A 21356-nucleotide genomic window follows, 5' to 3' on the forward strand; every position below is an offset into this window, starting at 1 on the left:
TTATACGTGGTATATTATTTCACATAATGATTAATAAGTTAGCAAGCGAAGAAAATAAAGTAATATATGCTAGAATATTCAAACTTAACCTCTTATATAATAAACTTTATTGTATACTATACATTTTCAACGATCACTTTACTTACAAATTCAATAATCTATTTCAATTTAATTAATTATTAAATTATAATCATGTGTGTGACATATGATACAAAAAGATCTTTTACGCTGTCGGAAGGTTTTAGTAACCTAACCTATGTAATATTTAATTTATAATTAACTGTTGTTGAGTTAGAAATTTTTATTGTTATTATTACTATTATTACTATTATATTATTATTATTATTATTATATTATTATTATTATTATATTATTATATTATTATTATTATTATTATATTTTTATATTATTATTATATTATTGCTATTATATTATTATTATTATATTATTATTATTATTATATTATTATTATTATTATTATTATTATTATTATTATTATTATTATTATTATTATTATTATTATTATTATTATTATTATTATTATTATTATTATTATTATTATTATTATTATTATTATTATTATTATTATTATTATTATTATTATTATTATTATTATTATTATTATTATTATTATTATTATTATTATTATTATTATTATTATTATTATTATTATTATTATTATTATTATTGTTATTATTATTACTACTACTACTACGACTACTACTACTACCACTACTGCTACTACTACTACTACTACTACTACTACTACTACTACTACTACTACTACTACTATTATCATTATATTTAAATGTAATATATTTTTTTTATTTTAATTCCACCTTTTATATTTTATACATTTTTATATATATATATAAAACTTCAACTTACATACAAACAACTTACATATATCTTCAAAAAGAGATTAATAATTGAGCCTTCTTTGTAACATGATTTTTTATTTATATCAAAATATATGTAATATTATGAAATAAATAATGTTAAATGTATTTTTCAAGAGGTCTTCTTTTATTCAAAAATATTTCTCTCCAATCCTGTTTCAAAGAAAATAAGGAAATTCGTAATTTGACAGACAGATACTTGTCACAATATGATGAGATAATTTTTAAAAAATAATTCGCTCTAATAATAGCAATTTCATGATGATTGCAAGAACGACGATGTAAATATCTTTCGCAATAGCGCCTTATATATTTTTTGCATATAAACTATGCGTTTCTATTTTATCTAATAATAGATATTAGAAAATTTTAACTAAAGTTCAAGATTACATTTAAATTTAAATATATTTCGATGTAATTCTTAAAATTTTCTCTTTTTAATACAGTTCCCAACACTGAAACTAAAACATGTGCATATTAAGGACAAAAGACGTCTATTAAGGACAATAAACACAATGTTGACAGATGGATGTAATTCTTTACAGGTATGCATTTTTTCAAAATACTTTTTCATTTCTATTCGTATCAGCTACTTATTGTTTATTTCTATGCATAAATTCCTAGTTTCAATCTACGCGTGTGTACATAATTTTAAATTTGTTGGAAAATATTGCTTTCAGATAGTCACCGATTTTGACTTAACATTAACTAAACAACACGTCAATGGAAAAAAAGTTCTCAGTAGTTTTGGTATGTAAATTTATAAACATTATTTTATTGTAATCACCTATTAAGGCTTAATTAAATTTATACAGAGTAAAATTTAATACAGCTTTTTATTTATTGCCTTGTAATTTAAAAAAAAAAAAAAAAAAAAAAAAAAAACAGGAATCTTTAGCAAGTGCAAGCAACTTCCAGATATATATGCGAAGGAATCAAGTCGTCTTTATCAGAAATACAGACCGATCGAAATAGATCCTAATTTATCTATTGAAGTAAAAACAGAGGCAATGAGAGAATGGATGATAGCAGCAGAGGAAATACTGAAAGGAATACCTTTTACTCCTGATGAAATACCAGAAATAAGCAATATTTATGGAACACATTTAAGGGATGGTACTAAAGAATTTTTTAAAAAACTGCACTTTGTTAAAATTCCAGTACTAGTCTTTAGCGCTGGTTTAGGAGATATCGTCGAAGCTATATTAAAGAATCAAGGAGTTCTATTTGATAATGTAAAGGTGACAGTTAACACATACAATTTTCTCTATCGCTTTATCTTCTTTGCTTTTTCTAAACTTGTAGTAACAATGGCAGAAAGAATATATTCAGAGTTATAATATTCATTTTTAGATAATCTCCAATTTTCTCAAATATAAAGATGGAAAATTGGCAGGCTTTCAAAATGAAAGACTAATTCATGTTTTCAATAAAAACGAACATGCAATAGAACAAGACTATTTTAAAGTTCTTGAAGGAAGGAAAAATGTTTTTTTAATGGGTGATACCATAGGAGATGCATCGATGGTCGATGGAATGGTGAATACACGTGCTGTACTAAAAATTGGTTTTCTTTATGACAATGTAAGTACTATGTATTGCATCGTGTTTATTTATAACAAATAATTATCATTGTATGTCTTGCCTTATAATTAGAACTTATCTAGAGGAGGATCATGAATTCTATAGAAATGTTGATCTTTTACAGATTGAAAGCAGCCTAGCTTCATTTATGGAAAAATTTGACATTGTCTTGGTCGATGATCAAACGATGCAAGTTCCGATCGATATATTAAGACTATTGTTATAACATATAACAAATAATTAAATGTGATTTTCTAATTATTATCACTTATGAAGTATCTCTTCCACTTAATATAAGTGAATATTTACGTTTTATGTGTATCCCACCCATTAAGTGAAACTAATCACCATAGTTTAATTATGATTTATTTAATTCAATTGTAACAGTTTAACGAAATTTATTAAAAGATATCATTTTAATGATAATATTGTTTCCCAGCGTGATTTTAAATGTTAAATATTTATAATGTATATATTTTCTAGTAAAAACTACTAAATTAATTTCAATAATCTCGTTAGAATGACTAAATAACATTTTTCGTAGAATAAATACATTTTCGTAGAATTTGTTTAAAAATCGAACAGGTCCGTACTAAAATTTTACACTATTAATATTTTTAGTGAAACTTTTCAAATTAATGAACGTATACGTACGTACATGTACTTATTCATAAAACTTTTTCTTTATAATGGCTATTATTATATTGCAGAAAGGAAAGAAATCCTGTTCTGCAAAATATAATAATAAAAATAACATTAAATGCAATTGTTGCTAATGATTATGATAAAATTCCCTACACGGATCACGAATTCATAACACTTTAGCACATTTTAGGAAAAACTAAGTTGAGAACCGTTGATCAATGATTAGTCCTCAATACGCTACTTACTAACCACAAAGTACTGGTGTCTCTCGTTTATTGAAGTTTGATAATTTTGCATTCCAAAAAGTATTCTGGCGTAAGTTATTTCTAAATTGCTTTTAATCGAGACAACTTATTTTAGAATGCTGAATTGTAATGCTCAATATCAACGAATTTTATAAAACTTAAAACTTGAAATATAATCTCAACTTATCGTGAAATAACTCCGATCTTCGACAAATACAATTCGACTAATCGATTCTAATCGATATTAAATATCCTAAATTCGATAATAAATTGCAAATCGAGTCAAGAGCATTTATATAAATATAAATTAATTTCAATTGCCTTTCTAATTTGATTTATAACCAATAAATCTAAGATTTCTTTTATAGGTATTATTAATCCCTGAAGAAATTACGAGGAACTGTCTTACGTAAAATTATATTCTAGAGTTAGTAATAAATTGAAAAATTAAATGAACAGTATAGCAGAAGCTTGTAATAATCTTAAAAAGGACTATGATGGGTGTTTCAAACTTTGGTTTTCCGAAAAATTTCTTAAAGGTGATTTAGACGATTCAATGTGTTCGAATCATTTTAAATTGTACAATCAATGCCTTCAGGTAACCAAATTAATATCTTCCTAAATTCACCGTTTTTAAAATCTAAACATTAAAATGTTATGAAACTGAAATATGAATGCGATTTCTTGGGAGTTATATTCTTTACAAAATTTTGTGAAAATGAACTTACTTATTCTGCAAACATTCGATAAACTGAAATCCAAAATAATTATTAACATCGTGTGATTGTACGTACATTTTCCGTATTTGTTTCTCTTTTAAACCAGACCTTAAAATCTCATAAAAGATGTCTGAGATAAAGTAGCCTCTGTGCTGTATGGACAGTAATCATGAATTAAAGCAATGTACAAGTTTGAACATGCGGATTGCACAATTTTCCTCTTTTTCTGTATGAATAACTAAACAAAATTATCAGAATTAATCGGCCATGATTTAATCCATTAATTTTTTAATTGATAATTTAAATAAGAATATATTATGGAGGCTTGCAAAGAATTGAAAGAAAAGTACGATCGTTGTTTTAATGATTGGTTCTCTGAGAAATTTCTGCATGGAATCAATGACGATAGTGAATGTGCACCTTTACTTAAAGTTTATACCAAATGTGTAGCGGTAAGTTAAAATGTTATAAGAAACTTGAATTTTTGAATTTCTAACCTTACTTTTGTTAGCTTATTATTGTGCCTATTTGATTATGAAAGAGCTAAATATACGATTAGAAAGAAATCACTTGAGAACGTGAACAATTATATAGAATCTAACATTTATATTTCAGAATCATGAACTTTGTAAATAATTTTTAAGATTAATCAGTCAAAATTAATCATTTTTATGCTTTGATAAAACTTAAATTTTATTGGACTTTCAATAACATAAAAAATAATATCATTACTACTAATTACTTTTGGAATTTGATGAAATTAATATGAATTTATTATGCTCAAATTCTATGTTGCTATTTCTAAATCTTTTGAAACAAATTTTTTATTACTTAATATTTCGTTAGAAAACAATTGTATTGTTACAATTTATAGGGTGTACTTTATTCATTATAATTATGTTTCAGCAAGCCATGAAAGATCAGAACATAAATCTGGACGAAGTGAATGTAGCTCATTTGGGAACAGAACAAGAGAAGAAAACTGAAAATTGACAATTATGATTTTAATAGGATTTTCTCTTAATTTTTCTTATGGATGTGTTATATATATATTTAAATAAATCATTATTTTTATCATAAAACAATTTACACAATTGTGTTCTCATTATCATCAATAAGCACAAATATGAACATCGATGTTCAAATAGGTTTTTATTTGCCTATACAAAAGTTTTTAAAGATAATATCTAAGACTTCTTCATTACTGATAGCACCGGTAATTTTGCCAAGTTCTCTTGCTGCGTCTCTAATATCCTGTAAGGATATAGCCGTGTCATAAGTTGGTACTGCAGTTCTTTCTAAATACAGTTCAAGACAATCCGAGACATGCAATAAATGATTTCTATATCGTGCATGACTGATTACAGGATTTTCTCGAGATGGATCTCCGCACCTGAAATTAAAAATATAGATTAATGCAATAAAATAGAAATGTTTTATTTGAACGAAATACTGTTTAAATTATACTTATTACAGTAATTACATTTATTCATATAATTTATTATATTACTTGGTTTTCAATATTACAAAAATAAAATACTCACAATTCCTCGAAACACTTTCCTAATGCGTTCGTAAGCTCTTCTAAACCTTCTTGCGTCTTACATGATATAGGAACAACATTTTGCTGCCTCCATCTTTCTTTTTCTTCTTCTTTAAGTAAGTCTATTTTATTTAGTACAGCAAGAACCCTCTTTTTATCTATTCCCAAATAATTTTTATACTGTTCTAAAAACATTCCTACAGAAGTTTTTATATTATTTTCCGCACTAATTAAACATATAACAAAATCTGCTTCTTTTGAGTATTCTTTTGCCTTTCTAATACCCTCCACTTCTATTTCATTCTCCGGATTATTCCTGATTCCTGCAGTATCTGCAAGAATCATTGGATATCCACAAATATTTGTTGTTAACTCTATAACATCTCTCGTTGTTCCCGGTGAAGATGTAACAATTGCTGCATCTTTTCTAGAAAGAAGGTTTAGAAGACTACTTTTGCCAACATTAGGCTCCCCAAGAATTGCTACGTGTACCCCAGTGCGTAAAATTTCCCCTTTTCTTCCATCAGAAAGATGTTGCCGAATTTCTGTATATAATGTTTGCACAACAGTATTAGCATCTTCTAACACATTTGATGTTACACTGTGCTCTTCAGAGAAATCAACATAAGCTTCTAAATTGGCAAGAACATTTAAAAGCGTAATACGCCAAGAATCATAGAGACGACGGAGGGAACCACTTGCTTGATTAGAGGCCTGTTAAAGTTACAATAGGAAATGTTATAACATAGTAAATTCTAGTGCTATAAGGTGATTAAAAAGTATTCTTTCAGAAGGATATTACAGTAATTTTATTTGTACCTGCTGACGTTGTTTTTCAGTTTCTGCTTCAATTAAATCCCCTATACCCTCCGCTTCAGTTAAATCTATCTTTCCATTTAAAAATGCCCTCTTTGTGAATTCTCCGGGAAGTGCTAGATGAAAACGTAACTTTGAAAGTGCATTTAAAATTGATGTCACTACCGCTGGACCACCGTGAACGTGAAATTCTGCACAATCCTCTCCAGTAAATGATTTGGGTCCTGAAATTCATTATTCATCGAATACATGAGTTTTTTATACTATTTATTTTCAATACATAATTTCGACAGACACTCCTTTGAATTAAACACTGAATCACATTACCTGGAAACCAAAGGCATAGACCCTTATCTAAAACTTCTTTTGTCTGAGGATCATGAATCTTTCTTAAGAAGGCTGTTCTAGGTTTTGGAGAAGATATTTTTGTCATTTTTTCCAATGCTACTAATGCTTCTGGTCCTGAAACACGAATTACTGCTACGCCACATTTACCATATCCTTTAATACAAAAAAAGCATTTATCATTTAATGAATCGTTTCATAAATTAAAGTAGTTAAATTAAAGTATAGTGAATGCGATAGAACAGAACTATTACTGTAAATTAAATATAATTCACTTCAAGAAAATAAACTTTTTTAATTAAATAAAAACATAAATATATAGACATAATTAATATCTTTTCAGTTATATTGTATGTCAAATTGTAAATAATAATTTCATTTAATTCGTATTCATTTTCACATTGGAATTTATAGTTAAACACAAAGTACTTTAAATGTTTAAATTTGTGACTGCAAGACGCATGCGCAGTTAAAATTGGCGGAATGCTAAATGTTCCATCTGATAAAAAGCAGTGTTGAAGTGCACAGCTATCAAATGAAAATTTCTATATAATAAATGTATCGATTTTATAAAAATTTGAGCGATGCTAGAAATATAGAAGAAAGTGTAACAACCGGAAGAAAGTGCATAGATCGTAGAGGATCTATATTCACAAAAGTGTCTTTGCAGTAAAATTAGTGGAACAAAAATTCTGCGTCTCATTTTCTTCGAGCTGGTAGTTAACTTTCAAATGTTTTTATTTTAAAGTATTCGTAACATTTGTGTGCACAATATATAAACAGTAACAAACTTTCATAAATTTAATACGACGTTTTTTTTTTTACATTTATTTTACATTGGCTTAGAATCAGGTTAGGTATTTAAGCACAAGTATTGAGCACGACCATTGATGAGGGGAATGTAAGATGGAAGTTAACGATTAATTGAAAAGGTTCGGTTTAATCAGGATACCGAATATTTTATCTACATTAACGAACTTTTTAAGTGTTTGACATTTCGTGATAAGTCTTAATAAGCTTTTATAGCAATGCAGAAAATAAAAATTGTATGTGTTATACGAGACAAGTTTACAATATGAATATTAAAGTGTAAATTAAGACAAAATGGCAGAATTTGGAAAGAAACTAATCACTAGTAAAGATGTACAGAAATGGTGTAACGATTGGGTAGAATTGCAAAAAAATTTTACATATACAGATGAACCGCAATGTAAGAGAAGACATACAGACGACGACGATAGTTATAATACTGATTCCGAGTTTGATTCCGTATCAGAATGTGGAACAAAAAGAAGGGTTGGTTTCCCGCTGAAACGTGAAATTTATCATCTGTCATGTGAATGGACGAGCTGTAAATATGAAACCAATCACGTCGAGAGATTCGTAAAGCACGTGGCCACGCACGTGTCTGATTTAAATACGCGGACCAATGAGAAAGAAATCGGTGTTTACATATGTCAATGGACTGGCTGTTTGTATGAGAGTGATGATCCCGATGAGATCTCTAGGCATGTTAATTACCATGCCTATCATACTAAATTGAAATGCATCGGATCAAATGTTCGCACCAGAATTAAATTACCTGTAAGAAGTTATCTACTAGTAGTAAATCATAAGTGACCATTAATTTTAATTAACCATTTTATTTCATAATTTTTATTCTACGATTCTATATTATAATTATTTGCTCGCTATAAATATTATTTTAATAAAAAATTGTATAAATTTTCTTTAAAAATTAAATAGAGATATAAAAATATTTGCGGGATTTATAATCTTAATATTTCAGAAATGTCGTAGAGATCCCGAATGGAAAAATGTTGTGGATCTTCCAGCGCCACTTCTTTGCCGTTGGGAAGAATGTCTGAAACACTTCAGAAATTATCAGTTATATTTGTATCATGTGGCTGTTCACATCGAGGAAGGCCCCAGAGGTAATAAAATTGAAGGAGGTGTAAAATGTAAGTGGACAGGTTGTGGCAGCTTATATCCCAATTTATACAAATTGAGGAATCATATCAGGCATCATACAAAAGAAAAGATCGTTGCTTGCCCTGATTGTGGTGCTACTTTTGCTTCTAATACAAAATTCCATATACATTGCAAACGGCAAATTCCAATTGATGGTAAGATAAAGAATTTCCGTTAAACAATTCCTATAACTATCAGTTAACAGTCTATCCAGATATTATGTATAGTATTTTCAATTGTAGAGCATCATTAAGCCAGTTAATTACAAATATTTGTCAGAAATTTGATATGCAAATAGATATGGTCATTTTTAATATAATATAATAGTATATTTTTAATATAATAACTTATTTTGCTAAGTGTCACATTTATAAAAATAACTTACTTTAATTATTATATTAGTTCAGGGATTCCAGTGCTCCCATTGTAATAAGTTTTATCCAACTGAAGGAATTTTGAGAGATCATATGCGAATGCATGTTTTCAATTATAAATGCACACTTTGTGATATGAGTTGTGACTCACCAGCCAATTTAGCCAAACATGTTAGATATCGGCATGTCTCTACCAGGAGTTTCCCTTGTCAGCTCTGCAATCATGCTGCCAAATCTCAACAGGATCTAGATACACACATGACAGTTCACACAAAAGGACCTAACTTTTCGTGCCATTTTGAAGGATGCCAATATAAATGCAAGGGCGCATATACTCTTGATAGGTACTGGAACATTTTATTTCCTGGAAATTCAAATAGAAAGGGCCGAACAAATTTTAATGTATTTCATTTTGATTGTTCGAAAAAAAGAGAGAAAAAGAAAAGAAAGGGAAAAACTTCAGTTTCTTCATGGCGATAAATTTATATTTTAAGGCACATCGAACGAGTTCACACTATGCAGGTGCGATGGTATTGCTGTCATGAATGTCCAGTAAAATATAGAAAAAGCTATAGACTAACGAGACATTTAATTGAGACGCATCAATTGCAATTACCTAGTGGTCATACACGATTCCAATACAGTCACGATGAAGATGGATGTTACAGATTACAAATGTTCAGATATGAAGCTGTTGAAGAAGAAACAAATCCTTCTATTAACCACCTAAAATTGCAAAATAAAAAATTTAAAATCAAATTAAATAAAGATGCCAGTGTGCCTCAAATTCAGGTAATATGGTTGTTTGCAGTAAAGTTTATAAATAGTTGTAAAAGAGCTTGATGTTCAAAAATGTTATGTTTTATCTATTAGGTTTTTGAAGATTTGGATGAAAATGAAGAGGAAAATGAAGATAACGAAGTGCAAGAAATGTCAGGGGAGAAAAATGATGAAGGAAAATCTATGCCGGTGATATCGAATATTCTGATAACGATCGATGAAACTGATGCCGAGGGAAATATAATTAGAAGTAAAGTTGTGGAAGCGCAAGAAACTATGGAATTGCCACCCACCGAAGGATCACCATTAATTTTAACATAAATTTATTTCACAATTGATTCGTACAATTTTTTATTAAAATCCAACAGGAACAAAATTTTATATATTTATTATAAATTACTAATGATTTTTATATTCTTTTGTATTTTATATTGTTTCTCTTTCATAATTATTATTAAATAATACTTCATGTATGTCCCATAAAAAGTTTATAAATCGATCAATTTGGAACGATGTACTTAATTTCTTTCGTATGAGACATATAATTATAATTTCATTTTAAATAAATATATCAAATATGTTTTTTTATAAATAAGTCTCTTATAAACTAGGAAGATAATCGAAGATCAAAACAAGCTTCGTCTTCTATATCTAATGAAGCGGGTGTATCTGTAGCCGCAATTAATTCACCATCAAAATACAATTTAATTTTTGATTCCTTGACATCAAATTTTCGAGCACATTTCTCTAATAAAATTTTAAAATCATTATCTCGTTTAACAGAAACAGTTAGATTTTTCTTGCCTGTTGTTTGTATTTTTATTGCACAAACGTTTTCATTGTTCGTGTCTTTTCGAGGCATAGTGTCTGTACTGTCCCCCTTAACAATGCCTCCCTCTGTAAACATTTTTTTCTATTTTTATTTGAAAAAAACGTTAGAAGAAACTATAACTTTGTGCGAAGAAGATCAAAGTGGCAATGAATAATTTACCGAGTATGTCTATTACAGACAAATTTATGGATGCTGGTGTATCAGTTTGTTTAATAGTTACATCTTTTTTTGTTATTAAAATTTCATCTACAGATACTTGTTCTAAATCAGCAAAATATTCAAAAATTTGTCGAAAGTTTTCATTCTAAAACAATGGAAACATTTTTATTTTCGAAATAAAGAGGTAAACAATAAAATTAATAGTTTTTTAAATACTTAATTAGTGTGGCACAATTGTAATAATTTCATAAATATGATTATGAAATATATGTAATTATATTTTGATTACGTACCTTACAAATATTCAAACGATGTATGTCCTTTGATCGCCAAAGGATTTTAATGTTTATTTCATAATTCTCAGTCTCAATAGAATGTGAATTCTCTTGTGTACCACTTTCAATTACAAATAAATCATTTTCAGGTGATTTTGGTTTTCCTTCTATAGAAATGATTTCTAGATCTGAATCTGCCTCATTGTCAGTCTGCCATGCATTTCTTTTCTAAAAAGAACAGCAACGAAATTGGATATACAACATATTTCAATTAATTGGATTAATAATTCCATGGGTTCATGAAAAGAGCGTTTGTCTCTAATTGTTTACTTGTCTTTGTCTTGCCGATTGATGACTAGTAGTGTTTCTTTTACCTCTTGTATTACGATTTGCTTTTTGTTTTTCTACTTTTCTTGTTGTTCTAATTTTGTTGGAGTCTTCTAGAATTCTGTAAGGTAATAGGAAACTTCAAGTTAGCATAAGATTATAGCGAAAAGGTATTAACGGTGTATAATACATGTAATTTTTAATTATAAAGCTAATCATAAAAACTAATTTGTTATGAACTTCATATGTATTAGATGTGCACCAACTCTTTGTTATTTTTTTGCATTTTCTTCTCCTCATCCTCCCCCTTTTGGTCGTTATGTCGTGGTGGTTGCGGCTTTTTCCTTAAGGCTATACGTCAATTTTTAATTATATCATCTGTTTTTATGTTATACCGTAAATTAATAATTTAAAAACATTACTAACAATAATATCAATAATTATTATATACGTACCATTTAACTTTGCAACAGAATTTAAGTACATATCATCATCATCGTCGGATGAACTTCCTAATTGAAATGTTTCCATTATTGTCCAGTATTGTTAACAATATTATGATGTAAAGAGGAAAGTGAATTGGAATAGTACAACTTTTAGTCCGACATTCTTTTACCTAACAGTAAAAGAGGGTTAGATATTTAACGAAAGTATTACTTTTCGTACACTTTCAGCTACACAATGTTTTCTATGTACTATGTCAAGAAAGAAACGAAATTTAAGTAACAACATTACTATTTAAAGAATTCAAATGAATAATGCATATTGGAGCAGAATAAATGGGTTTTTCTTCGATATCACGAACTTTTCCTATTCTAAATTGTATTTTAAATTGTGATTGCAGTGCCATCTTCATAGAACGGCACGATTTAATTGATCTGTTTACTGCAAGTTACATATACAATAAAGAATACTATATGTTACAATGTTTATAAAATCATATAAAAATGAATGTAAAACTCGATAGCTAAATACAAAAATGTTTATTATTCATTAATTACAATATTTCTTATCATTAACCATCATTGATTTACAATATTTCAAGACTATATAACTTCGGTACTCACAGTATTCTTTAAAATTCAAATTTCGAATGTAATAAGGGAAGTAAATAAATCTGATACGACCGTTTCCAAATTTTTCATTAAAATTCACTTTTCTGTAACATACTAATACAGTCTTAAAAACACTACGTTGCTTCTAATTTAATAATACTCAAACGTATTAAACGTATTACAGGGTATTGATGATAGCCAGGTGGTTCGAATGAAGTGGAGATGATTCCACATGAAAAAACAAGTCGAGAATATCGAATAAAGGTTTTTTATCCTCGAGAAAATCAAATTTAATCAAATTTAAAAATAGCATATGTGAATTTGGCTACCAGTACCAACTGGTAATTGAACTAAACAATCAGCAGAAGGTTATCTTACATGCGAAAATAAGTGAAAAATGTTGAATAAAATTTTTCCGTTTAAGGCCTCGTTTTCAAGAAAATAGTTTGATACACGCACGCTTGATTAATTTTGAATTTTTATTTTCTCAAAAATGGAACGTCCTATGACAAAATTTTACGTTACATTTTTTACTTACTTTTACCGATACAATTATTTTTCATCTATTATTCGATTCAATCCGGTTCGAAATTAACAAAGTTCAAGTATACTTGATAAATATTCAATCTTCAATTTCTCGAAAACGAAGCCTTAAATGAAAAAAATTTCATTCTATGTACTTCGTTCTATATATTTTGTTCTTATTCTTTTATAAAGAATAACCCCACTTTGCCTGTACCATCTGAAACACCCTAATACTGAAACACCCTGTACATTTAATTATACGTCAAACAATGAGATTCATTTCTATTGAAGTTATAGTTCAAATTAAGTATCTAGTACAAATACATTTCAATTGATTGGCAAATATATTTATCAATAATTGCTTTAATTTATACTATTTAAACATTTAAACGAAGACTATCGTCGCTCATAAATATTCCCTCTCTTTCTTTCGTTGATACAGGCCATTGCGATTGGTGCGTAACTTGTGACGTAAGTGAACGACGGTTCCACCCGTGGTCCGTGGTCCGTGGTCCTCTTTTATCTCTTCAGATCCTCGGTGAAAACGAAATCTCCCGGGTATCATGCTAGTCACACTGCCTGTTTGAGATTGAGCTTCCTACGTCATCCCTACTATCGCTCTCGATGATAAGAACTGCTTTTTGTCAACGAAATTCTGTGAGCGACCACTACCACGACCACGATCACTCTCCATTTTCAATCGGTGAGTATGTCTTCTGCTGAATTTCCGGTTGGCTGTCATTCCAAAATTTTACCAACTACCTGAAAAATATGACTTGCCAATACCAATTTAACTATTCACATTTGTATTGTTTTACGCTTTTTACTGTTTATTGTTAACATTAACATTGATCGGTAGACTTCTGTCAGGATATTTGAAGAAATTGAATTTTCGAGGATTCGTGATTAAAGATCTTTGTTTGATTGAAAAGCCGTTTTCCATGAAATGTAAGCGGCTGAAAATAATAGCGAGATAGTCTGTGAAGGAAGTTGTTGAAGTATTTTTTCTAAATTAAAATCTAACCTTTCTAGTATATGGTTTCAGGTGGTATGGTCGTTACCTAACCTACTTTATTGCTTCTTCCATATTTAACGTTTAATTGTTTATGTATGTAGATATTCATCGTTTAATGCTCAACTGATAATACTTAACTGATGCGTATATAATCGATAGATTATTGATTCTCGTGCTTAAGGTATCGCTTATAGCTTCTTCACAGATATATACCTACTTATTTTCTTATTAATATTTTACTTTCCATTCATATATTTGCTCGTGAGACGATATTACGTTGTCTGTTAACATTGTCATTTACGTTGAGATAAAGTTATACAGATTTAGACATATTAATTTCATCGCGGGATATCGTTATGTATGTATACGTCGTGTACATATGCTTTCACATGTATATAAGTTTTTAGTTATCTACAATAAGATTTAGCGAATATGTATCTGTGCATAATGCAATTCTGCGCTTGCAATTGTGCAGATATCAATTCGTTATATAATGATTCCTTTATCTTTTTTGTTATACTACTAACGTTCAAGGTTGAACGATAACATTCAGAGATGCAGAAGCTCAAATTAGTCTATAACACAAATTGTTTTCCGTCTTTCAAAAACGTTACTATTAGACTGCGGATATTTATGGAAATTAATATTTCTATAAACATTATCAAAGGAATGGAATCTACACAGAAATTGTTTTATCTATTAAGTATTAATAACAAGTATTGTATTTTAGATATTTTATATATTTTCGCATTTCATGTGCATCCTGAATATTTTTACACCTTTCAATTTCCCATAAATATATAAAAATCCGCGGTTTAGTGATTATTTAAAATAATGTGAAAAGAGTTTATATGATTGAAATGGATTGAAATGAAAGGATTTATACGATTGAATAGAATTTATAATATTTGTGTGAGACTGCAAAGTGTGAGAAGTTTTAAAATATGTAGTTAGTAAATCAATCGCAGAGTTGTACGCAAATTGAAATTTCCTTGAAGTTTCATGGAGTTTGAAATATCAAACCATTATTACTTTAGTTACCGAAGTTGCCAACATATTTAGGGTAAACATGACGAGCAAAAATTGTTAGTAAAATCAGTACATTTGTGACACCAATTTGTGTATTTTCACTTTATAACATAGGCTTTAATCGTGTAGGTAATTTAAAAGAAAAAAAAAAGAAAAAAGAAAGAGAGAGAGAACGAAAAGAAAAAAATCTCGGTTTATGTATTCAGTGAAACCGACCTCGTAGAGTTCGTCGCGATGACGGAATTCATTGAAGAGAAATCGATCGACACTTGTGTCGAAACCCCTCGAATTGTAACGCATCGAAAATCGCTGAAAACGTTGAAAGGCTTGAGTAGGATTATTTTACAACTTGCTGATTGCTCGATTTTCGTCTAAGCGTAAAGAGTGAAACTTGAAGAAAGAAATTTAAAAGGAAACCTTATTTACGAACATGGTTACAGGATGTCCCAGCAATCGTGGTACAGTCGACAATAATGCTGGTTCTGTGTGAAAAAACAAATTAAAAATATAGAATAAACGCTTTTTCATACGACGCTTCGTTTTCAAGAAAATCGAGTTTGAAAATTTGTCAAGTATGCTTAAACTTGACTAATCGCAGGTTAGATACGTGTAAACAATCAGCAGATGATTATTCTATGTATACGAGAAAATAAGATAAAAATGCAAGTTAAGAACTGACCTAGTATACGCGCGCAATAAATTTTCAGATTTATTTTTCTTGAAAACGAAATATTTTATGAATAAATTTTATTGTATATTTTCGACTTTTTTCTTCGCGTAAAATCATCCTATTGTCGATTGTACCACGATTGCTGGGACACCCAGTATGTTTTTAGATATGTATACTGAATTAAAATAAACGTTTTTAAAAGTCATGCAACGTTAAAGTTATTGTTTCTTTATGTATTATCACCTGTTTTTATTCAGAAAACTTAACTTAAATCTTTAACTCAATATAACAGAGAAAGTGTAATTTGCCATACATATTTACTAGTCTCTCATAATATTCGAATGGTCGTTGCTAGTCAAACTGATGGTTACGACGCGACGTCTGCTGGAAGCTCTGGCTTTCGTAAGAAATCAATGATGTGTCCAGGTCATATTTCTCGCCGAGAAATGGTAGTTGAAAGTGGCAATGTTGCCAGTATAAGAAGGACCATTTGCATCCATAGTTGTGCACGTGTCATTATACATATGCGTGTAAGTTGTATATACAGAAAACTTTTCGTAGTCCTTAGAACCTAATGACGAACAGATACTTTCCATATGCTTATTTATATTACAATATTATTTTGATACATAATTTTATCCATCAAGATGAAAATATAACTTTGCCGTTACGTACATTGATTGCTGTTAATTGAAAGTTTATATAAGATACAGTATATGTGTATGCAAATCTAAATTTGATATCGATAATGCACTTAATTGGAAGAAAAAAGATGAAAAAGTTTCTTATTTTATTGTAAGTTTTTAGAAGAAGATAATTACCAACGAAAAATTGCATAACGAAGAACAATACTTTATTGAAAGAAATATTTACCTACATGTAATGAATATTGAATAAAAATACAAATAGAATCAGTGATCAGGAAATTAAGATATATGATCAACTTTAGAATAATCCCTGTTCAAGACATTTTCAAATTTTCGTATTAATTTTTTACCGCTTTAAAAATATAATCCACCGTCTTTATCCAAAAATAATTATAATACATAGAATGTAATTGTGTTGCATAATTTTGTATACAATAACAAGTGTATATAATCATTATCGTATATTTACCACATGTAATTTTGTAACAGGAAGGAAATTATAAATTATAGTTTCAATGGAAAAGGACAGCGTGAAAAAAGTTCCAGATCAATTTAAGTAAGTAATCCGTTCGATGCAAGAAAAACATAACTAACAAATATATTTGATTCTCACCGTAACGATGTTATGGCACAAGCGTGTACAAATTTACGCTTAATCAACAATTAATAAATTACCAGTATATTTGTGTGTGTGTGTGTGCGCGCACGCGCGCGCGCACACACACGCGCACACACACACACATATATATATGTCGCAAATAAATTTTAGACTTCTTCCAAAAATTATAAATGGCGGGATCGCAGGTATCATCGGTGTCTCTGTGGTATTCCCACTGGACTTGGTTAAAACACGATTACAGAATCAAGTTATTGGCCCTAGTGGCGAACGAATGTACAAATCAATGTAAGTGATTATAGCTTCCGATAAATCTTTAAGAAAATAGGATAATCACATTGAGTCAATTTGTACAAAATAAAATGTAATGGTTTTTCTAATTAATCATAAAAATGATATATTTCAGGTTTGACTGCTTTAAGAAGACTTACATTGCCGAAGGCTACTTTGGCATGTATAAAGGATCTGGTGTGAACATTCTTTTAATCACACCAGAAAAGGCAATCAAACTCACTGCCAACGATACATTTCGTTATTACTTATCTACAGGGCCTGGGTATGTTATTCTTCCAATAACAATTAAGTGTTAAGTAAAGATGTGCATGCTATTAAGAATAGTACTACATACATAAGTTGGTATGTATAATAGTGATGTCTATAACCTATATTGATCGATCGATATTGATACCGACATTAATATTCATATCTCGATATAATGTCGATATAGGGTATATTCATGACTAGGGTATATACATGTATACATATACATATGTGCGTATGCGCACGCACGCACGCACGTGTGTGTGTGTGTTTAATGTACATTAATACTAATCTAATATTAATGTTGATAATTATACAGAGATAACAATGTTGGTAGTTAAAGTACAGCTAATAGCAGTGATAGTTAAAATCTATCGATTTTCTGCACAGACAGAAACTGCCACTAGAACGTGAAATGCTTGCCGGTGGATTAGCTGGAGCATGTCAAATTATCGTCACAACACCGATGGAACTACTGAAAATCCAAATGCAAGATGCTGGACGAGTAGCGGCAGCAGCAAAGGAAGGTAAATTTTGTAAAATATTTGCAATTAATTAGAAACGAAATTATTTACAAAAAACCTTATTTTACAATTAGGCTAAAATGATTTTGAAAACATTGAACGAGCACAATTATTAATAATTTGAAAGTAATTCTTTCACAGAGCACGTAAAATATTTTACATTCTATTTACGTTAACGTATATCACAAATTTCTCAAGTACATTCACTGAAACGTGGAATGAATTGCGATCTAGATTTGGATTCGGGAAATTTGATTTCGTTCGATTCGTATTTTTTACAGCTACATGACGTCCGCGATAGCCGATAAAAATTTCAGGACGGGAAGATTTAATTGCAGACGGATGGCAACGTATCAAATATGGACCGGTAAACGGTTTGAGAGGAATGCGTTTGTTTCAAGATTAGAATAGAAATGTTGTTATTGTTAACGCACTCTCCAGGATCAAATTTTGATTTTTGGAACTTTGACTTGTTCTACAAATGTTTTCCTTGAGGAAGAAATTTAATACCTTTTACAAAATTCTTTTACAAAATAGATATATATATTTTTTAATTTTTCTACTTCCTAACATAAAACATCATGTTTCTTCACAAGCAGTGTTCTTCTCTTAAAATGAAATTATTAATTAGTCCGTCCACTCCAACCTGGTGTTTTTCACGATTAAGTTTCTCTTGTCCATTTTTTAAGATTTAATTCTTTATGTTATGCCTGATTTATCGAGGTGTGTCTCCCTCCTTCGTGTCAAAGGTTCTCTTTGTGTGTACTGGTTATTCACCTTTTACGATATAAAATATAAAACTAACAGCTGACCGGAATTCATTAACGCATTCGTTGCCACTGGCGCATAACGTTACATAGATTTAATTATCGTCGTAATACTGCTGACGTAATCATTGCAGTTTGCTTTTGTGCAGTCTGATAAAAAGAACGACAAATGGAACAGTATGGCCGTATTTTAATGGCAGCGAATGCGTTAGTTATGTTTATGATTTTAGTAGCGTTATTTGTATAAAAAAGTACTGTATTAAAAAATCCGTTATACCTAAAATAAGCATAGCATAATTTTCAAATTTAACATTAAAATTTCTTAAACGTACAATTCTTTCTTAAAGATACAACATTTCTAAGATTTAAGTTTTCAATTACAATGATCGATGGGACAATTAATAGGAAAATGTCGACGATTATTTGTTACTTATTATTTATCTGGCAGGATTAATTTATGGCGTGTAAATACGAATAATTATTACAGCTGGGAAAGTTGTACCAAAGGTGTCGGCTTTATCATTAACGAAAGATTTATTGCGGAAAAGAGGCATTTTGGGACTTTATCAAGGTACTGGTGCAACAGCGCTTAGAGATGTCACATTTTCTATTATTTACTTCCCACTATTCGCTAGACTGAACGATGTTGGGCCAAAGAGAGAGGATGGTTCCTGTAAGTTTCGATCTCATTCTGAACATTTATTTATAGTTCAAAGATTTAATTAACATTTTTTGTTTCATCGGCTAGCCGTATTTTGGTGTTCGTTTTTGTCTGGCTGTATCGCTGGTTCTATAGCTGCATTATCCGTGAATCCGTTTGACGTAGTCAAAACAAGATTGCAAGTAATCAAAAAGGCACCCGGTGAACCAACATACGATGGTGTACTGGACTGCATAACGTGAGTATGACATTCGTATAAAATTATAATCATCTTAATTATCCCGTTGACATAATGATCTTTTCACGCTAATGTTTCTTGTGTGCGTTATCTTTCTTCAACCAAAAAATTATTATGGTTGACCAAAAAATATTCAGTTCTGAATGTGGTGAAAATATCGTAATCTTAAATAACTGAAAATCAAATTAATAAGAAACGGATATAATGTTTCAGATTGTATGACAGATAACTATACCAATTAGTTAATGCCAATGCGTTAATAAAAAAGATAGTAGAAAAATATTAATATTTTGGATAACTTTAGAAAATTGTGTAAAAATACTGAAATAGTATAATTACTATTTATCTATTTTGTAGTAAAACATTGAAGAACGAAGGTCCAACTGCATTCTTCAAAGGTGGAGCGTGCAGAATGATCGTGATAGCACCCCTTTTCGGGATTGCACAAACCATTTACTACCTCGGCGTCGCAGAATGGCTATTGGGTCTTAAATGAACATCGCCCTCTTCTTCTTCTGTGTCGTCTTAGAATACTCTGGGATTAAACTGACAATAACTGGCGCGTAATAGATGTATGTTCGCTTAATACGGTTCGCTAGTTGCTGAGTAAGTGAGTTGTTCTTTTCTTAATTACCTGAGAACCTTGGTTATCGGACGCGCGCAAAATGTATTTAATGTTTATTTGATAAATTATCGACGTACAGAAGTGTCTTTTTTTTATTTTTGATATTTATGTATTATTATAATAGTTCTTTTAATTGCAATTACTTTTAATTTTGTTTGTCTTCTTTTTTTTTTTTTTCTTTTTTTTTTTTTTTTTTTTTTGAAGATTTCATAGTGCAATAAAGCTCTCAAAATAAAATGGAGTTGTAAATAAAATGAAAACCTCTCTACGGCTTAAAACTTAACAAAATATCAAAAATTACACAGCATTTCAATAGTAATATGATTTTAAGTTTGATACATGTCTCATCGAATTAAATTATAAGATAGAATTTGAGTATAATAGAAGCAGAGAAGAAGAAATTCAATGTAATTAGGCAGTTAATCTCATGAATTTATTTCTATGTGTTTTTGTGATTGTCTCTTCAGATAATCAAGGTTCTGGTGAGCTATTGCGAAGGCTAGGTCACCGTTTATAAATGATAACGTTGATTTTGACTTAATATTATTATCGAATGAGAATGAAATTCGTAATTTGCGATCGAATTCGCTTATTTTCACTATTGACGAACTAATTATAAATCTTAGGATTCTATTATTCCCATCTTACCTATCCCTCGTATGAATTACTTCTTCAACAACCAGTGTTTCCAACTTTCTTTATATACTTTTTTATTTCACATTTTAGTTTTTTATAACATTTACAATAAGTTATTAAGGTATCTGCAAAGTAAGATAGACGATTATTTTTACATCTTATTTTTATTTTATATATAAATGGAACGCGAATATGTTTGCGGAAAAATTTATAAACATAAAGTATGACATACCTAAGCACGTATTATACATCATATCGTTAATAAATATCGCGAAAAAATCGACTAAATTATTT

General features: G+C 29.3%; 6 protein-coding genes and 1 long non-coding RNA gene across 17 annotated transcripts in view; 4 read left to right on the top strand and 3 right to left on the bottom strand.

Moving 5' to 3' along the window:
* Window positions 1-2909, top strand: part of LOC126871874 (7-methylguanosine phosphate-specific 5'-nucleotidase) — a 3742-nt gene extending 833 nt beyond the window's left edge. The window contains exons 2-6 of one of the 2 annotated variants that reach the window (XM_050631180.1): window positions 1346-1444; window positions 1580-1649; window positions 1788-2140; window positions 2253-2483; window positions 2608-2909. In XM_050631180.1, the coding sequence (XP_050487137.1) occupies window positions 1346-1444; window positions 1580-1649; window positions 1788-2140; window positions 2253-2483; window positions 2608-2709 (855 nt within the window). In that variant the 3' untranslated portion in view covers window positions 2710-2909. The remainder of the gene's footprint in view (window positions 1-1345; window positions 1445-1579; window positions 1650-1787; window positions 2141-2252; window positions 2484-2607) is intronic. The other variant, XM_050631181.1, reaches the window with a different exon arrangement.
* LOC126871878 (uncharacterized) overlaps window positions 1-3443 on the bottom strand; it is a 4155-nt gene extending 712 nt beyond the window's left edge. Inside the window, exons 1-2 of one of the 2 annotated variants that reach the window (XR_007691777.1) lie at window positions 3142-3443; window positions 904-1052 (exon numbers count right to left, since the gene is read on the bottom strand). This is a non-coding gene — a long non-coding RNA (uncharacterized LOC126871878). Of the gene's footprint in view, window positions 1-809; window positions 1053-3141 lie in introns of those variants that run through there. The other variant, XR_007691776.1, reaches the window with a different exon arrangement.
* Window positions 3444-3767: 324 nt separating this feature from the next.
* On the top strand, window positions 3768-5177 carry LOC126871875 (TP53-regulated inhibitor of apoptosis 1-like). The gene is made up of 3 exons (XM_050631182.1): window positions 3768-3912; window positions 4199-4544; window positions 4999-5177. The coding sequence occupies exons 2-3, from the start codon at window positions 4410-4412 to the stop codon at window positions 5083-5085; spliced, it is 222 nt and encodes a 73-aa protein (XP_050487139.1). The 5' UTR covers window positions 3768-3912; window positions 4199-4409; the 3' UTR covers window positions 5086-5177.
* A 48-nt stretch (window positions 5178-5225) lies between these two features.
* Window positions 5226-8080, bottom strand: LOC126871869 (tRNA modification GTPase GTPBP3, mitochondrial). Of its 3 annotated transcripts, none has more exons than XM_050631169.1 (5): window positions 7987-8080; window positions 6779-6952; window positions 6455-6675; window positions 5637-6349; window positions 5226-5485 (listed from the first exon to the last, which is right to left on the bottom strand). In XM_050631169.1, exons 2-5 carry the CDS (start codon window positions 6882-6884, stop codon window positions 5245-5247), a joined length of 1281 nt encoding a protein of 426 aa, XP_050487126.1. In that variant the 5' UTR covers window positions 6885-6952; window positions 7987-8080; the 3' UTR covers window positions 5226-5244. The 3 variants fall into 3 exon arrangements, with proteins under 3 accessions (XP_050487126.1, XP_050487124.1, XP_050487125.1); XM_050631167.1 differs by lacking the exon at window positions 7987-8080 and adding an exon at window positions 7412-7561; XM_050631168.1 differs by lacking the exon at window positions 7987-8080 and adding an exon at window positions 7412-7560 and having other exon boundaries at window positions 6779-6913.
* Window positions 7891-10431, top strand: LOC126871868 (histone H4 transcription factor-like). The gene is made up of 5 exons (XM_050631165.1): window positions 7891-8380; window positions 8586-8922; window positions 9170-9485; window positions 9636-9933; window positions 10015-10431. Exons 1-5 carry the CDS (start codon window positions 7901-7903, stop codon window positions 10240-10242), a joined length of 1659 nt encoding a protein of 552 aa, XP_050487122.1. The 5' UTR covers window positions 7891-7900; the 3' UTR covers window positions 10243-10431.
* Window positions 10228-12369, bottom strand: LOC126871873 (uncharacterized). 4 transcript variants are annotated; one of them, XM_050631177.1, is made up of 7 exons: window positions 12131-12369; window positions 11970-12026; window positions 11781-11865; window positions 11518-11635; window positions 11206-11415; window positions 10913-11057; window positions 10228-10818 (listed from the first exon to the last, which is right to left on the bottom strand). In XM_050631177.1, exons 2-7 carry the CDS (start codon window positions 11998-12000, stop codon window positions 10529-10531), a joined length of 879 nt encoding a protein of 292 aa, XP_050487134.1. In that variant the 5' UTR covers window positions 12001-12026; window positions 12131-12369; the 3' UTR covers window positions 10228-10528. The 4 variants fall into 4 exon arrangements, with proteins under 4 accessions (XP_050487134.1, XP_050487136.1, XP_050487133.1 ...); XM_050631179.1 differs by having other exon boundaries at window positions 11781-11892; XM_050631176.1 differs by having other exon boundaries at window positions 11970-12369.
* Window positions 12370-13303: 934 nt separating this feature from the next.
* LOC126871872 (mitochondrial glutamate carrier 1-like) lies at window positions 13304-20622 on the top strand. 4 transcript variants are annotated; one of them, XM_050631173.1, is made up of 9 exons: window positions 13320-13797; window positions 16164-16338; window positions 16945-17011; window positions 17225-17359; window positions 17478-17627; window positions 18002-18138; window positions 19390-19575; window positions 19651-19801; window positions 20159-20622. In XM_050631173.1, exons 3-9 carry the CDS (start codon window positions 16971-16973, stop codon window positions 20295-20297), a joined length of 939 nt encoding a protein of 312 aa, XP_050487130.1. In that variant the 5' UTR covers window positions 13320-13797; window positions 16164-16338; window positions 16945-16970; the 3' UTR covers window positions 20298-20622. The 4 variants fall into 4 exon arrangements, with proteins under 4 accessions (XP_050487128.1, XP_050487130.1, XP_050487129.1 ...); XM_050631171.1 differs by lacking the exon at window positions 16164-16338 and having other exon boundaries at window positions 13304-13797; window positions 16966-17011; XM_050631172.1 differs by lacking the exon at window positions 16164-16338 and having other exon boundaries at window positions 13441-13797.
* The last annotated feature ends 734 nt before the right edge of the window (window positions 20623-21356 follow it).

Source organism: Bombus huntii, chromosome 12 (genome assembly GCF_024542735.1).
Source record: "Bombus huntii isolate Logan2020A chromosome 12, iyBomHunt1.1, whole genome shotgun sequence".
NCBI classification, from domain to species: domain Eukaryota; kingdom Metazoa; phylum Arthropoda; class Insecta; order Hymenoptera; family Apidae; genus Bombus; species Bombus huntii.

What these genes read in the sequence shown, in the direction of transcription:
- LOC126871875 (XM_050631182.1), top strand. Translation starts at nt 4,410, where the DNA reads ATGGAGGCTTGCAAAGAATTGAAAGAAAAGTACGATCGTTGTTTTAAT. An exon ending in TTTATACCAAATGTGTAGCG is followed by an intron (nt 4,545 to 4,998) that starts GTAAGTTAAAAT and finishes ATTATGTTTCAG; the next exon opens with CAAGCCATGAAAGATCAGAA.
- LOC126871869 (XM_050631167.1), bottom strand. Translation starts at nt 7,499, where the DNA reads ATGAGACGCAGAATTTTTGTTCCACTAATTTTACTGCAAAGACACTTT. An exon ending in GATCTATGCACTTTCTTCCG is followed by an intron (nt 6,953 to 7,411) that starts GTTGTTACACTT and finishes TTTGTATTAAAG; the next exon opens with GATATGGTAAATGTGGCGTA. An exon ending in GGAAAGTGTTTCGAGGAATT is followed by an intron (nt 5,486 to 5,636) that starts GTGAGTATTTTA and finishes TTTTAATTTCAG; the next exon opens with GTGCGGAGATCCATCTCGAG.
- LOC126871868 (XM_050631165.1), top strand. Translation starts at nt 7,901, where the DNA reads ATGGCAGAATTTGGAAAGAAACTAATCACTAGTAAAGATGTACAGAAA. An exon ending in GCACCAGAATTAAATTACCT is followed by an intron (nt 8,381 to 8,585) that starts GTAAGAAGTTAT and finishes TTAATATTTCAG; the next exon opens with AAATGTCGTAGAGATCCCGA. An exon ending in CCAGTGTGCCTCAAATTCAG is followed by an intron (nt 9,934 to 10,014) that starts GTAATATGGTTG and finishes TTTATCTATTAG; the next exon opens with GTTTTTGAAGATTTGGATGA.
- LOC126871873 (XM_050631176.1), bottom strand. Translation starts at nt 12,045, where the DNA reads ATGGAAACATTTCAATTAGGAAGTTCATCCGACGATGATGATGATATG. An exon ending in ATCGTTTGAATATTTGTAAG is followed by an intron (nt 11,058 to 11,205) that starts GTACGTAATCAA and finishes CCATTGTTTTAG; the next exon opens with AATGAAAACTTTCGACAAAT. An exon ending in GTCTGTAATAGACATACTCG is followed by an intron (nt 10,819 to 10,912) that starts GTAAATTATTCA and finishes AAATGTTTACAG; the next exon opens with AGGGAGGCATTGTTAAGGGG.
- LOC126871872 (XM_050631171.1), top strand. Translation starts at nt 13,719, where the DNA reads ATGATAAGAACTGCTTTTTGTCAACGAAATTCTGTGAGCGACCACTAC. An exon ending in AAAGTTCCAGATCAATTTAA is followed by an intron (nt 17,012 to 17,224) that starts GTAAGTAATCCG and finishes AATAAATTTTAG; the next exon opens with ACTTCTTCCAAAAATTATAA. An exon ending in AGCGGCAGCAGCAAAGGAAG is followed by an intron (nt 18,139 to 19,389) that starts GTAAATTTTGTA and finishes TAATTATTACAG; the next exon opens with CTGGGAAAGTTGTACCAAAG.